Source organism: Equus asinus, chromosome 16 (assembly GCF_041296235.1).
Source record: "Equus asinus isolate D_3611 breed Donkey chromosome 16, EquAss-T2T_v2, whole genome shotgun sequence".
NCBI lineage: Eukaryota > Metazoa > Chordata > Mammalia > Perissodactyla > Equidae > Equus > Equus asinus.
In genome coordinates, this window is record NC_091805.1 from 8,357,199 (window position 1) to 8,370,673 (window position 13,475).

The window sequence follows — 13,475 nt, forward strand, 5'->3', positions numbered from 1 at the left end:
TTCCCACATCTTCATCTCATAAGAGAAACTCCTTTTTTCTCGGTTCCAGATACAGCTAAAATTTTATTCTTATGTGAAGTGTTGTTACTACTTACAGTCCTGATCTTCCAGAACAGTGCTCTCATAGCTTTATATATCACTTAAAAACGTTTGCAAAAAGAGAGCCTGTGTCTTTTTCTTCTGTGTATACCAAGTACATGGTAGGACTCTCAGATTTTAGTTAGAACTACTTTATATGACCAGTGGGAAATAACAGTGAAACCTTTGTTTCCCTGAACAAAGTGTTTTTGGACACTTGTAATAACACATCATAACACATAATTGTTATGGGTTGTGTAGTATCTTGAGCATCTTGGCATATAAAATGACCGTTACTTCCAATAAGCTTTTTTACTTTGATATATAATGTGCTAATCTCTGTATTTTTCCATGTTGAAAAGCTCACATAAGCTAGTAAGTGAAGTCAGGCACTATAGTAATTGCCCAAGGGTACAGTGGTGAAAAAGGTAAACATATTTAACTCCTTGTCCTTTTGGAGCTTACAGAAAGATAAGGTAAGCATTACAGGAAAATTTCCTATGATACACTCATGTTATTGAGAGGGATTGTTTCAGTAAATAGTTTCAGATATAGTAAAAAATAAATGATTAAAATAAAAATTTATTGAATTTGATCAGACTCTACTGATGTATTTTGAAACTGCTGTTTTGGAGAATGATGGCAACCAAAGCTATATTAGCATATCGGTAAGAGGAAAGAAGGGAGTCAGTGTTTAATGTATATGCCTGAGCCACTGAGCTGGACTTCATAATTTTGTTTCAATTACAAGTATTCTGTGATATAAGTGCCTTTATTGTTTTTTTTCGACTGCCAAAGTAATAGCCTCAAAGAGGGTAAATAATGAATGCTCTCAGCTGGTTTATAAATGATAGTTGAACACAAATCTCCAGTTCTAAAATGTCTATCCTCTGGCACCTTGAAAAAGTGAAGGCAAAAAGTTTAGACTGTATTTGAAATTTTTCATAGAAAGAGGTTGAGTGGTCACTAGAAGTTAAATGATCAAGTCTAAGCAAAGGACTGTAATTTATTTTTAACTATTATTAATATAGAAGAAAATAAAATGTAGGAAGGAGGATCAGTGACAACCTCAAAGGTTAATTGTGCTTCAGTCCTGAGAGAGAAAGTATAGAAGTGGGGGAGAGGGTACAGAGAGAAACATTTCTATTACATGATTGGAAAGAGATGATTATATAGAGACGGTGGTATGTTGAGTGGAAATGAGAGAAAAAGAGGCAGTTTGAACTGAATTGTGTATATCTACATGAGGCCTGCGTTACTTGAATTTCTCTTAAAGTGTAAATCAAATAAGTGAAATATATTTTGGAGAACAAGAATCAGAAATCATAGAAGGCAGCACACACTGTGGTTTCTATTTATAAAATGGGAATAGTAGTGGTACCTACTTTATAGGCTTATGAGGATAAATAAGTTAGTATTTGTAAAGCACTGATAAGCATATATAAGTGTTTGATAATTTTAGAGTTAGCCTGCAATATTGAGGAATCAAATAAATGCATATTAAAGTGCTATGTAATTGTGAAAGATGATGCAAATGAACCAGATATTTTTTATTTTCATTTATTCTCAAGAGGTATTTTTAAGTTCAGAGTTGTAATTTCAGTGGGCATGGAAGGACTAGTATTACAGGTTGACCAAAAGATTAAAAGATGAGGAATTCCAGGTGTTAAAAGGTATTACTAAATTCTGGAGTATCAAAGATGTTTATTGTATGGGCTAAATAAATAATGGCAGCAACTGATGGGAAGTTATCCCACCTTACTGATGGTTAGCCCATATGTCTGAATCTTTTGTCTGATGCTAAGTGAAATAGTCTCACACAGAGCTAGTCTTTGTCCATTTATATACATGTGTTGGCATCCTTTTATATTATCAGGCGGTCAAGAAGCAGATCGAGGAGGAGATCGCATTCTAAGTCAAGGAGTAGGCGACGGTCCAAAAGTCCACGCCGGAGAAGATCTCATTCTAGAGAGAGAGGCAGACGGTCAAGGAGCACGTCAAAAACCAGGTACGGCAGACTGTTAATATTGGGCGGGAAGATAAATTTTAAAGTTCTCAAGACCTCAAATATTGTGCTGCTTGATGATAAAAGAGGTAATGATGAGTGATAGGGCCAGACTGGGGAAGAAACTGTTCAAAGTTGAGGAGGCTCATATTTCTTCTCTTGTTCTCCTGTGTAAACTTGAGATTTCTGCCTGTAGCTGAAGGCTTAGATAAAATTTGTTTGTAGTAAAAATTCTAGCTGTCCTACTACCTTCTTTCATTTCCTTCTTTCCATGCAACTACTGCTAAGGAGTTAATGCTGTCAGTCATTCCTCATGCTATGCCAAAAGAGTTTGTATGGCAGACAACCATGCCTTAATTTATCTTTATATATCTTATCATTAACACCTTATAAAAAACATTTATTAAGAATTGCTATACGCCAGGGGCTGGCCCAGTGGCATAGCAGTTAAGTGGGCATGTTCCGCTTCAGCAGCCCGGGGTTCGCCAGTTCGAATCCCGGGTGCAGACATGGTACCACTTCGCAAGCCATGCTGTGGTAGGTGTCCCACATATAAAGCAGAGATGATGGGCATGGATGTTACCTCAGGGCCAGTCTTCCTCAGCAAAAAGAGGAGGATTGGCAGCAGTTAGGTCTGGACTAATCTTCCTCAAAAAAAAAAAAAAAAAAGAAAGAAAAGAATTACTATACACCAGATACTGAACCCTACTTGGAGAGTCGCCTACCTCATGATTTGGGACCAGTAGAGAGTTACAGTGAGGATTCATCAAACAACAAACATTCTCACCTTAACAATTTTATTTTGATTTAAACATGCATTCAATAATCAATCTTTCTCATATAGGGCCAAACCCTTTTAAATTAGTATACGTAGCCTTGATTAACACATACCAAATCACTGTTTTTTCATTTGAACCACCTCTGAAGCGACGGGAACTCTATCACTTGATAAAGTGCCTAGATTTTTATTCTATTTTCCCATTCATAGTTGTCACACACACACAGTTTTGAAAGTTATTTTTTTAGCAGTGATCCTTTATCTCTTTCTAAAATATTTACCTTAATTTTCTAGAAGCAGTCCTTTATTTTATACTACTTTATCCGTTTATATATTTAATTATATAAGGACAGCTGGAGGCCAACAAAATTTATTCTTGGTAAGCATGTAACTCACCTGGGAACAGAGGTTCTGGGATAGCTTTACTGAGCGTTCAGCCTGTAACAAGGCTTTTAGTCATGTTTTACAGTGAGTCATCTCTTAATCCAGTCAAGCAAGCAAACAAGCTTGCTAAATGAAACAGCTATCATACAAAAGAATTTGGCATTCCTTCCCTCCAGAAACTTTATCCTAGGAGAGAAATGGATGTAACTACAAAGGAAGGGCCATTGTTAGCGATGTTGGAGGAGGCTTGATTGGGAAGTGACTCTGAGTATTAAATTCCTGATAGATTTGACTGGATTCCATGAGGGGCATGGTTTCAGGTAGAGAATGTTGTTTACAAAGTTAGCATGAATTCTTGAAATAGCAAGTATTTTGGTGTAGGAAGATGAGGAAGTGAGACCAGAGACGTGTAAGACAATCACACAGAAGCCTTTGTTGTTCACACTAAGGAGTTTGCACCTGATCCAGGAGGCAGTGGAAATAGATTGAAAAGTGGTGAACAGGGAGTTAATACCCTCAAGTTAGTGCTTTGTAAGATTTCTGGTAGAGAGTGAAAGATCAACTTATGGAAAACATGACTGGGACCCTTTACGGAACTGTGACAGTAACCTCGGAATTAGATTATGATAAAAACTTGAATGGAGAGCAGGGTGACCAACAAAGGGAGGGAATGAAATGGAGAATATAGGGCGAGAGGATTAGCCTAGAACAGCGAAAGTGATCCTTTAATCTCTAAAACTACAGATTAGTTGAGGATAAGATTGTGTTTCTGGGTGTTAGGGACATCTCATTCAACAAATATATTGTTATCCTTTCCCCAGAGTGAAGGGGAGAGTGGCCATCTTTTGGGGGGAAATTGCTGTGGGGAATAAAGTTTACAAGGATCTCTAAGAAGATTTAGAGTGAGGTATGGTTGTAGTAACAGTCCATTGTGATGGGATATTTTTCCAATAGCACTGAATAGCCTAGAATATATAGCAGCAGGAAAAATGATAGAAGGTTGGGTTGATCCATGAGGTTAACGTTGGGGTGTGTGCTTTGGAAGACTATTGATAGTATTGTGATTAATTTTGGTAGTGGTGTTATGGATTTGAGCCTGAGAGGAGAGGACATAGAGTCATGGTGGGCTGGGGAACTGGCAATCAGCTGAGAGAAAAAGGAGTGTTGAAGAGCCCAGAGACTATCATTAAAAGTATTGGTGTTTGTTGCAGGACCTACTAAGAAGCTCAACATCCTTAATTGTGTTCTCACCATATAGTCTGCTTTACTTTATTGGAGAGAAGTTTTATGTGGAATCCCAAGAAAATAGGGTTTTTTTAAAAAACAGTTATTTACCAGAGATATACCACTTGAGCACTATTGTTTCTATACAGTTCTTTCAGAATAACGTTCTTATTTTAAGAATCAGATTAGGAGGCCGGCCCCGTGGCTGAGTGGTTAAGTTTGTGTGCTCCGCTGCGGCAGCCCAGGGTTTCTCTGGTTCAGATCCTGGGCACGGACATGGTACCACTCATCAGGCCATGCTGAGGTGGCATCCCACATGTCACAACTAGAAGGACCCACAAGTAAAATATACAACTATGTACTGGGGGGATTTGGGGAGAAAAAAAGCAGAAAGGAAAAAAAAAGAGGAAGAAGATTGGCAACAGTTGTTAGCTCAGGTGCTACTTTAAAAGAAAAAATCGGATTCGATCTCACTGTGCTTTTGTTTTTATTTGTAATGCTGTATAAATGTACCTTAGCTGAATCTTCTAATGCATAAATTGTGTTCATTTATTAGAGACAAAAAGAAAGAAGACAAAGAAAAGAAGCGTTCTAAAACACCACCAAAAAGTTACAGCACAGCCAGACGCTCCAGAAGTGCAAGCAGGTGAGGTGGCATCATGAATTCTTGGCATTGTTTTTAACTTTGTTTGCAAGGACATTAATAGGCTGTGAATTTTAAATGTTTTCCAGTACCTAGGCACGTATATCAGTATTAAGTTTTTTAAAGACAATTTGTGAGGAATAACCTAAAGTTCATCTTTCCTTTTACTTGATAATTTTGTGGTGTAAAGTGTATTTGAAGTAACCTGGAATTCAACAGTGGTTAGTTTTTACATTTACTGTATGCATTTCACATCCTGATTTGGTTTGTTTGTGGTTTATTTCCTAGACATTTTGTAATGGCTAAAGTATTCTGAATTATTAGATTGAATTCTCCCTATTTTCCTTGTTTTTGCTGAGAAAGATTAGCCCTGAGCTAATATCTGTGCCAGTCTTCCTCCACTTTATATGTGGGTCACCACCACAGGATGGCTGACAGTTGGCATAGGTCCAGGCCCAGGATCCAAACCGTCCATCCTGGGCTGCAGAAGCAGAGTGCACCAGACTCAACCACTGCGCCATAGGGCCGGCCCCTACGTTAAATACATTTTATTATGTTAATTTATATTTAAATTAGCCACATGTTAATATCCAAAAGAATTTTATTTTCCATATATAGCAGTTCATCGATAAAATAATGGGAGGCAGTACAAGTTCTGATTTGTGTTATTCTTAGACTAGTAATTGTCTTTAACCTGCCATAGTGAGAATTCAGTGTTGCAAACTTTACTCCACAGACACACTTAACGTGGAATTCAAGTGATGTTAGTAAGTGCTGGCCATACGTAGTTCCATTTTCTTCCAGTCTCATTTACACATGTATTGTTGCAGTGTTTTCTTAATCTTGATTGTTTCAATTCACTAGGAGGCTCACTTACACACACCTTAACTCAAAATGGATGAGAGACCTGTGCAAGCGAAAACTAAAAACCTCTTAGAAGACCTTCATGATCTTGAATTTGGCAATGGTTTCCTAGATAGGACACCAAGCATAAGCAACAAAAGGGAAATATAGATAACTTGGAGATCATAAAAATTAAAAACTTCTGTGTTTCAAAGAATACTATCAAGAAATTAAAGACAACCCACAGAGTGCTAGAAAATATTTGCAAATTATGTATCTGATAAGGGACTTGTATCTAGAATATATAAAGAACTATTATTACAACTCAATCATAGATAACCCAATTAAAAAATGGGCGAAGGATCTTCACTGACCTTCTCCAAAGAAGATATGCAGTGTCTGATGAGCGCCTGAAAAGATGTTCAGCGTTAGTCATCAGGACAGTGCAAATCAGAACCACTTCACACCCACTAGGTTGATTGCAAGCAGAAAGACGGATGATAACTGGTGTTGGTGAGGATGTGGAGAAAATTGGAACTCTGTACATTGCTGGTGTGAATGTAAAATGGTGCAGCTGCTTTGGAAAAAAAAATTTGGCAGTTCCTAAAAGAGTTAAACAGTTTTTTCACACAGCAGTTTCACTCCTAGGGATGTACCAAGAGAGAGAAAACATATATTCACCCAAAGCTTCTAAGGAAATGTTCATTGCAGCATAATTCATAATAACCAAAAAGTCAACCCAAATCCATTGACTACTATGGATAAACAAAATGGTGTATCCATACAGTGGAATATTATTCAGCGATAGAACAAAGTACTGATACATGCTACAACGTTGGATGAGCCTTGAAAACATTATGCCAGATGAAAGAAACCAGTCACAAAGGAGTACACGTTGTATGATTCCATTTATATGAAATGTCCAGAATGGGTAAATCCATAAAGACAGCAGATTAGTGGTTGAGCTGTGCTAGCTCAAGGGTGCGGAGGTTCTTTTCAGGGTGATGAACATTTTCTTAAAAGGTAAAGATATAAAAAAGGAAATGAAACCAGGTTCTAGTGTGCAAGGAAATGGCAAACCAGGTGATTGGTGGCAGAGGGGGCATAAGAGATGGGATGCACAACATACATTTTCTTACCTTAAAACCTGGAAACATTTTGTGCCCATTGCTTTGTTTAATGTACTTAATGATAAGTACCTTACCCTGCATGATTATTGGATCACTCTGAGTTAAGGCATATACTGTAAGTTTTTATTGAATACCTACGATGTGTTTGTAATTGTGCTACAATCTATCGAGGGGCACAGAAACATAAAATCTCTTCCATCGAGGGAATTTGGAGTAGCAGTTACCCAGAGCAATAGCAGAAAGTATGAGGCATACAGCCCTGACAAACTTAGTAAATATTTGAGGAGTGAAAATTTCTGTATGAGATTTCCAGGAAAGTGGAGGAGGTGGTCACAGGGGGCTGTGAGGGTTTTTAAAAAAACTTCATTTGGAAACCAGACAACTGAAAGGATGGGGTTTCATTGTTTTGTTAGTGCCTAAATCATATAATGGTCATCTTGCTAGTCCTGTAACTTTTGAGAATAGTGACAGAAGCAGAATTTTTTTTTTGTTTTTTACAGCCACAATTTAAAGAGGAAAAGGCTGTACGTCTTCACACGGACTGCTCAGAGCAGGGCTGGGGGATGTGGTTTGCTGGAGGATGGGGGTCCATTTGATCTCCATGTTATCACTGACTCTGCTTCTCGGAATTTTACATAATGATTTAAAAGTAGTTGTTTTTGTATTTTATTAGCAACTGCCTCCCATATCACCACTATTATCCTATACCTGTTCTAGCCACTGAACGTTAGAATCTAAAACTGATTTCTTAAAGAATAGTTTACTTTGGACTGTTTTTCCCTTTTAAATTAGAACTTTTGTTAATCATTCTTTCCTCAAGTTTAAGATTTCTAATGGCTTGATGACATTATGTCTTTAAGAAGAATTGCTAGAACTTCGAGTTTTCTTGAGGGCATTAAAAGAAAGGCATGTAGTTTGCAAAAGAAATGCAGTTGTTTGTTATTCGTTTGACTCTTCAGCTCAAAGCAGAGTTTGATTATCAGAATCCTGTTGTAGGAGTTCCTCATGGAGCTCTGTCGTAGACACATCTGCTATGATGTGTCTGCATTTTTGCAATAATACTGTATTTTAAAGTCGAGTTCGCACATTGTGGTTCTAGAGAGAGACGAAGACGAAGAAGCAGGAGTGGCACAAGGTCTCCTAAAAAGCCTAGGTCTCCTAAAAGAAAAGTATCTCGCTCACCATCCCCTAGGAGGTAAGAATATTAATCATTTAAATCGATCCTTTCTATTTTTCAGAAACTGGCAGTACTTTTTATTTTTAAAACTGTCCTAAAGTTTTTCTTCCTTTTCAGGAATTAAAGTGCTGAAGCACATATTGATCTGTCCCCTGTATGACTTGAGATGGGGTTGTAATAAACACTGTTTAGGATTGGGCCTTTAGACCCATAACCAAGTGATGGTCTTCTTGCCTGTATGTCTTGTGTGCAGCTTGTGTCCAGTGTTTTGAAATTGGGTCTTTGTCCTCTTTGTAGCCTGTGACCTTGGGTCAAGCTTGCCATCTAAACAAGTGTAAACATATTGCTACATTTAAGGGGGAAGCTTTTTGAGTGGTTCCTTTAAAGCATCTTTTGTTGAGAACATTTTACTGTCATCCTAGACATAAAAAGGAGAAGAAGAAAGATAAAGACAAAGAAAGAAGCCGAGATGAAAGAGAACGGTCAACAAGCAAGAAGAAGAAAAGTAAAGATAAGGAAAAGGATCGGGAAAGAAAGTCAGAGAGTGATAAAGATGTAAAAGTATGTTTACATACTAATTTACTTTGTTATTTTGGGTGGTACTGGTACTTTTAAGAAGTGATTTTTCTGTGAAGACGTTTACTTTTATTATTCTCCTTGGCAAAGCAGGTTACACGGGATTACGATGAAGAGGAACAGGGGTATGATAGCGAGAAGGAGAAAAAAGAGGAGAAGAAACCAACAGAACCAGGTTCCCCTAAAACAAAAGAATGTTCTGTGGAAAAGGGAACTGGTGATTCACTAAGAGAGTCCAAAGTGAATGGGGATGATCATCATGAAGAAGACATGGATATGAGTGACTGAGCACTGCCTCCGTGCGAGTCCACCTTACACATGCATCAGTGTCATTCCTCTGTGTGATTTCTTAATGCTGTATTTGTTCATCTCAAGCCTAGATGTATACAGCTCCGAGTTACTTTAATGGTTATAAAGCTCCTGATATTGATATTTGTTATTTACATCCCAAAGCTTTTAGAAAATGACACGTGGGTAACCAGTTCTTGACATGGTGAAATCTGATTGAGTAGCCAAGCAGTTTACTGTCCTGGTGCTGCTGCGTAACAAGAATGAGAAGCTGCATGCGTCTCCAGCAGGCATGGACTGTTTCTGTTGTATGACCTCCTTTATTAGCTAAGTTCACTTATAGTATTTCTAGAATTTGATTCATCGCCGTGATAGAGCCATGTAGGGAATGCACTGATTGCATGTTAATTGTGGCAGGAATATCCTAAATGTCATTAAAATTCTCCAACATGATGGATCTACTTACGGTCTTGTTTTGTTGACATGACAAATTAACATTCTTATAGTTACATCTGGTAATGAGCATTTGAAATAGATAATCCTTTAAGCCTTGTGGCTAAATTTTTGTGGCTTTTGTTTAACTTTGAAAGGTTATATATGCACTAACCTTTTTTGATGGCTAATTAGGCTTTACAGAAATAAGATTTCAAATGAAACTGTCTTTGGCAGTGAGTAAATAGCATATTTTGAAGTAGAGTTGTATACTTTTTCATAAGATGTTTGGGAATTTTTTTTCCTGAAATAATTTATTCCACATCTCCGTCGGTGAAAGCAATCTGCCTGTCCTGAGTCCATCTGGAAAAGTTAAAGTTCTCTCTCGTCCTGGTTTTCAAGTTTCCACTTTTATTAATTTGTTTTAATCTCAGTGTTGGAAAAAGGGGATAGTGCATTTTAAATTGACCTTCATATGCTTTTAAAATAAGACAGATCTACTTGATAATGTACTTTTTATTTGATCTCAAGTTGTATAAAACCAATAAATTTGTGTTACTGTTACTGCAGTAGTAATCTTATGCACACAGTGATTCCATGTTAAATGCAGAGTAGTTAGGTAACTGTTTTCCTAGTTACAGGAGTTTCAAGCTTCACTTTTGTGCAGTAAAAACAAAAGTAGGCTACAGTCTGTGCCATGTTGATGTACAGTTTCTGAAATTGTTTTACAAGACTTTGATAATAAAACCCTTAAACTTATGTTCGTTTTCCTGTAAAACTGTATCTGTATTTATTTACGCTGTTGAATGTATGACATTTACCTCATTCATTTTACAAATCAAGTTCTTTCCCCTTTCAATCCACATATTGAAATATAGTAATAAGGTGAAATCCATTATTGTAGTGATTAGTTGCCATCAGATTTGTCAAAGTTGGTTTAATTTTTATCTAAAAGTCTTTTTCTTATATAATTTTATTTCTCATATTTTGGGTATAGGAATTGGGTTGCATAAAGCAGTGAACTTTAGGATAAACAAATGCTCCCCACCTGTATCTAGTAAATTTATATTTTTGGTGAAATATAAATATTTGCCTTTTCTGGAATAGTATAGGAAACTGTCAATGGTATGTATCTACTGTACAATACTAAATAGTATATTTATTCACTTATGAATGAATAGTGTTTAGTGGGATTAAGGGAAAAATGAGACTTGGAATTGTAGCTTTTATCCAAGTTTAATTTTTTTTTAACTTTAAAATTGAAATGCCATATAGAAAAGCAGCATTGTTTTTACAGTTTGTAGTAAGTAACTTTTTAAAGATTTTATCAAAAGGAATTTTGTCTGTAGCGAGTAAGACAGTCTAGTAACGGCCCTAATAATCACTGCATTTTTAAACACAAAAGTTGAACGCAAACGACATTTGTTTAAATTTTAAAACCTTTTTTAGTAGATAATGGTTGAACCATATGACATGGCCAATTTTGTAAGTCAAAAACAAGTAAAATACTGGCTGTTTCACATGGTTAAACCTAATATTACTCAAAGTCTGTTCCCTCACTTGTAATCTGTGAATGCAAACATACTAACTTTCCAAAAAGGATTAAGAAATTTTGGACTTTAAAATAGTGCCACTGACTTCCAACGCTCCAGTGAAGGGAATCCATCCTGAGGTCGCTTTCCAGTGAACGCTTTATGCACGAAGGCAGAGTCGCACTGGACACGGGCCTTTAACATGGATCGCCAGTTGAAGTCAAGTGCACACTGCTCCACGCTGAGTTTTGTTCTGTATTTGGTAGTAAAAATGATTAAAAAATAAAAGTGGTTTTGTTAGAAAAACGTTTGTCCTATTTATTTGCCTAACTTCCTCAGGAGTGAGCGAGAGGTACAGTGGCTATGTGAGAGTCCAGTCGTGAATTTCAGCTTCATTCTCAGCTGGAGAGATCTACACTTTTTTTTTTTTTTTTCCATTTTCCTGTCTGTAAACGGAGTGATACTTACCTTGCAATGTAGTTGATAGGAAAAAAATGTAGCCTTGTGTGTCTGGGTCAGCAAATGGTACCTGCTGTTTGGTTATAGAGCTTTCCAAAGCTTCAGTAATTTAGTTTGGAATAACGTGTCAGCAAAAGCACTGAGATAAGTTGCACGCAGATAAAGCTTTGAGAAGGTCATATTGCTCTCTTCGTTTTTTGTGAAAATGGCTTTTGGGTAATATGCTTCCTGGTAGTGATTATACAGATCCTCCTCGACTTAACAGTGGGGTTTACACCCTGATAAACCCATCGTAAGGTGAAAATATCTTAAGAATGGAGCTGGTACATCTAACCTACCAAACATCATAGCTTAGCCTTGTCTACCTTAAACGCACGCAGAACACTTAGACTAGCCTGCAGTTGTGTGAAATCGTGTAACGAAGCCTAGTTTATGAGGAAGGGTTGAGCAGTTCATACCTGATTGAGTACTGAGTGAAGCAGAACGGGGGTCTGGGCACAGAATGTTGTGTCAGTGGTTTACCCTCATGATCATGTGGCTGATGGAGTCGTGGGGCCTGCTGCTGCCCAGCATCACGAGGGAGCTGCGTATTACTAACGTGGGAAAGCATCAAAATTCAAAATTTGAAGTACGCTTTCTACTGAATGCCTGTCTATCGCTTTCACACCATCATGAAGTCAAAAAGTCAAGTCGAACCATTCTCAGTTGGTGGCCATCTGTACATACGTGGAAGGTAGCAAAATGTTATTTATATACTTAGAAAAACGAACGGCTTCTAGAACAGTAAAACTAATTTTACTTTAACCTTGGGGTGCATCTTAAAACCAAGTCAGGTTCTGGTGTGGGTGTCATAACGGCGGCCTGCACAAGCCCACTTTTCCTCTAGCGAAACGCCATCACTTTCTTCAGTTGGGCACCAGATTAAGTGCTTAGTGTCCATGCTGGTTTGAAGGCTGACAGACATCTTTGAAACTGGAATTGAGATTCCCGTTCCTTTTGTCTCAAATCTAGGTGATGCGTTTCACCTCTGTGCTATCTAAGACATTTCTCTATCAAGTACATGTAGTTGTGGTTACTTTAACTATGGACGTAATGAAAATGCTACTGGTACTTTTGTTTTAAGAGCATCCAGAATATGTCTATTTCTAAGGCTTTATTAGCAGAAGTAGTTTTCTAAATGAGACTAACTCTGGACTTGTTGATTTTTGAGTCTATTTTACTCAGTTTTATTTTTGTTGCCGTTTCCATTTTATAATGCCAAAGTATGTGTGAAATTCATTTAGACGTTCTTTAGCGAAATAACACTTGTGAACCATGCTAATTCTTTACTAGTGGAAATAGTAAAGAATATACTTAGTGTATAGCAGGTGTTACTAGCAATCTAAGAGAATTCAGAGAAAGGATCTGAGAGAACCAATATTTTTTAAATGATGTCCTTAGAAAAATAATCGGGGAAGTGACATGTTTACATTCTTTTTTCAAAAGTCTCACTTTGTAAAAGTTATGTACAAAAATAACTTTAAAAACTTTCTAAAAGTTTTTAGTGCAGTCACTAACATTATTTTTAGCTAAAGTATGATTTGTGCATAAAACATTGAAGGTTTAGAGTCACGAAGAATAGAATGTCCCAAATGATGTTTAATATTTACTGTTCAGTTACCTCAAGATGTAATTTTATCGATAGAGTCCTCCCAGGGTGTCCACGAGGGATTAGTGTCAGGACACCCACAGACACCAAAATCCACAGATGCCCAAGTGCCTTAGTCAGCCCTCCACATCCATGGGTTCCGCATCCGCGGATAGGGCGGGCGCACTGTATGCTAAATGTAAAAACTGCCTTCTTTCATTTTGTTCCTTATCAACTTTTGGAGGGCAAGTATCATGTAGATTAAAAACGTTTTTCTTATCACTCAGCATTCAATCAAA

General features: G+C 37.2%; 1 protein-coding gene across 5 annotated transcripts in view; it reads left to right on the forward strand.

Moving 5' to 3' along the window:
* Positions 1-10,317, forward strand: part of SRSF11 (serine and arginine rich splicing factor 11) — a 43,894-nt gene extending 33,577 nt beyond the window's left edge. For 3 of the 5 annotated variants that reach the window (XM_014867261.3, XM_014867270.3, XM_070486585.1), the window contains 5 exons: positions 1,955-2,086; positions 5,026-5,115; positions 8,185-8,280; positions 8,685-8,823; positions 8,929-10,317. In XM_014867261.3, coding sequence (XP_014722747.1) covers positions 1,955-2,086; positions 5,026-5,115; positions 8,185-8,280; positions 8,685-8,823; positions 8,929-9,126 — 655 coding nt within the window. In that variant the 3' untranslated portion in view covers positions 9,127-10,317. The remainder of the gene's footprint in view (positions 1-1,954; positions 2,087-5,025; positions 5,116-8,184; positions 8,281-8,684; positions 8,824-8,928) is intronic. The other 2 variants (XM_070486584.1, XM_014867262.3) reach the window with 1 other exon arrangement.
* Positions 10,318-13,475: the final 3,158 nt, after the last annotated feature.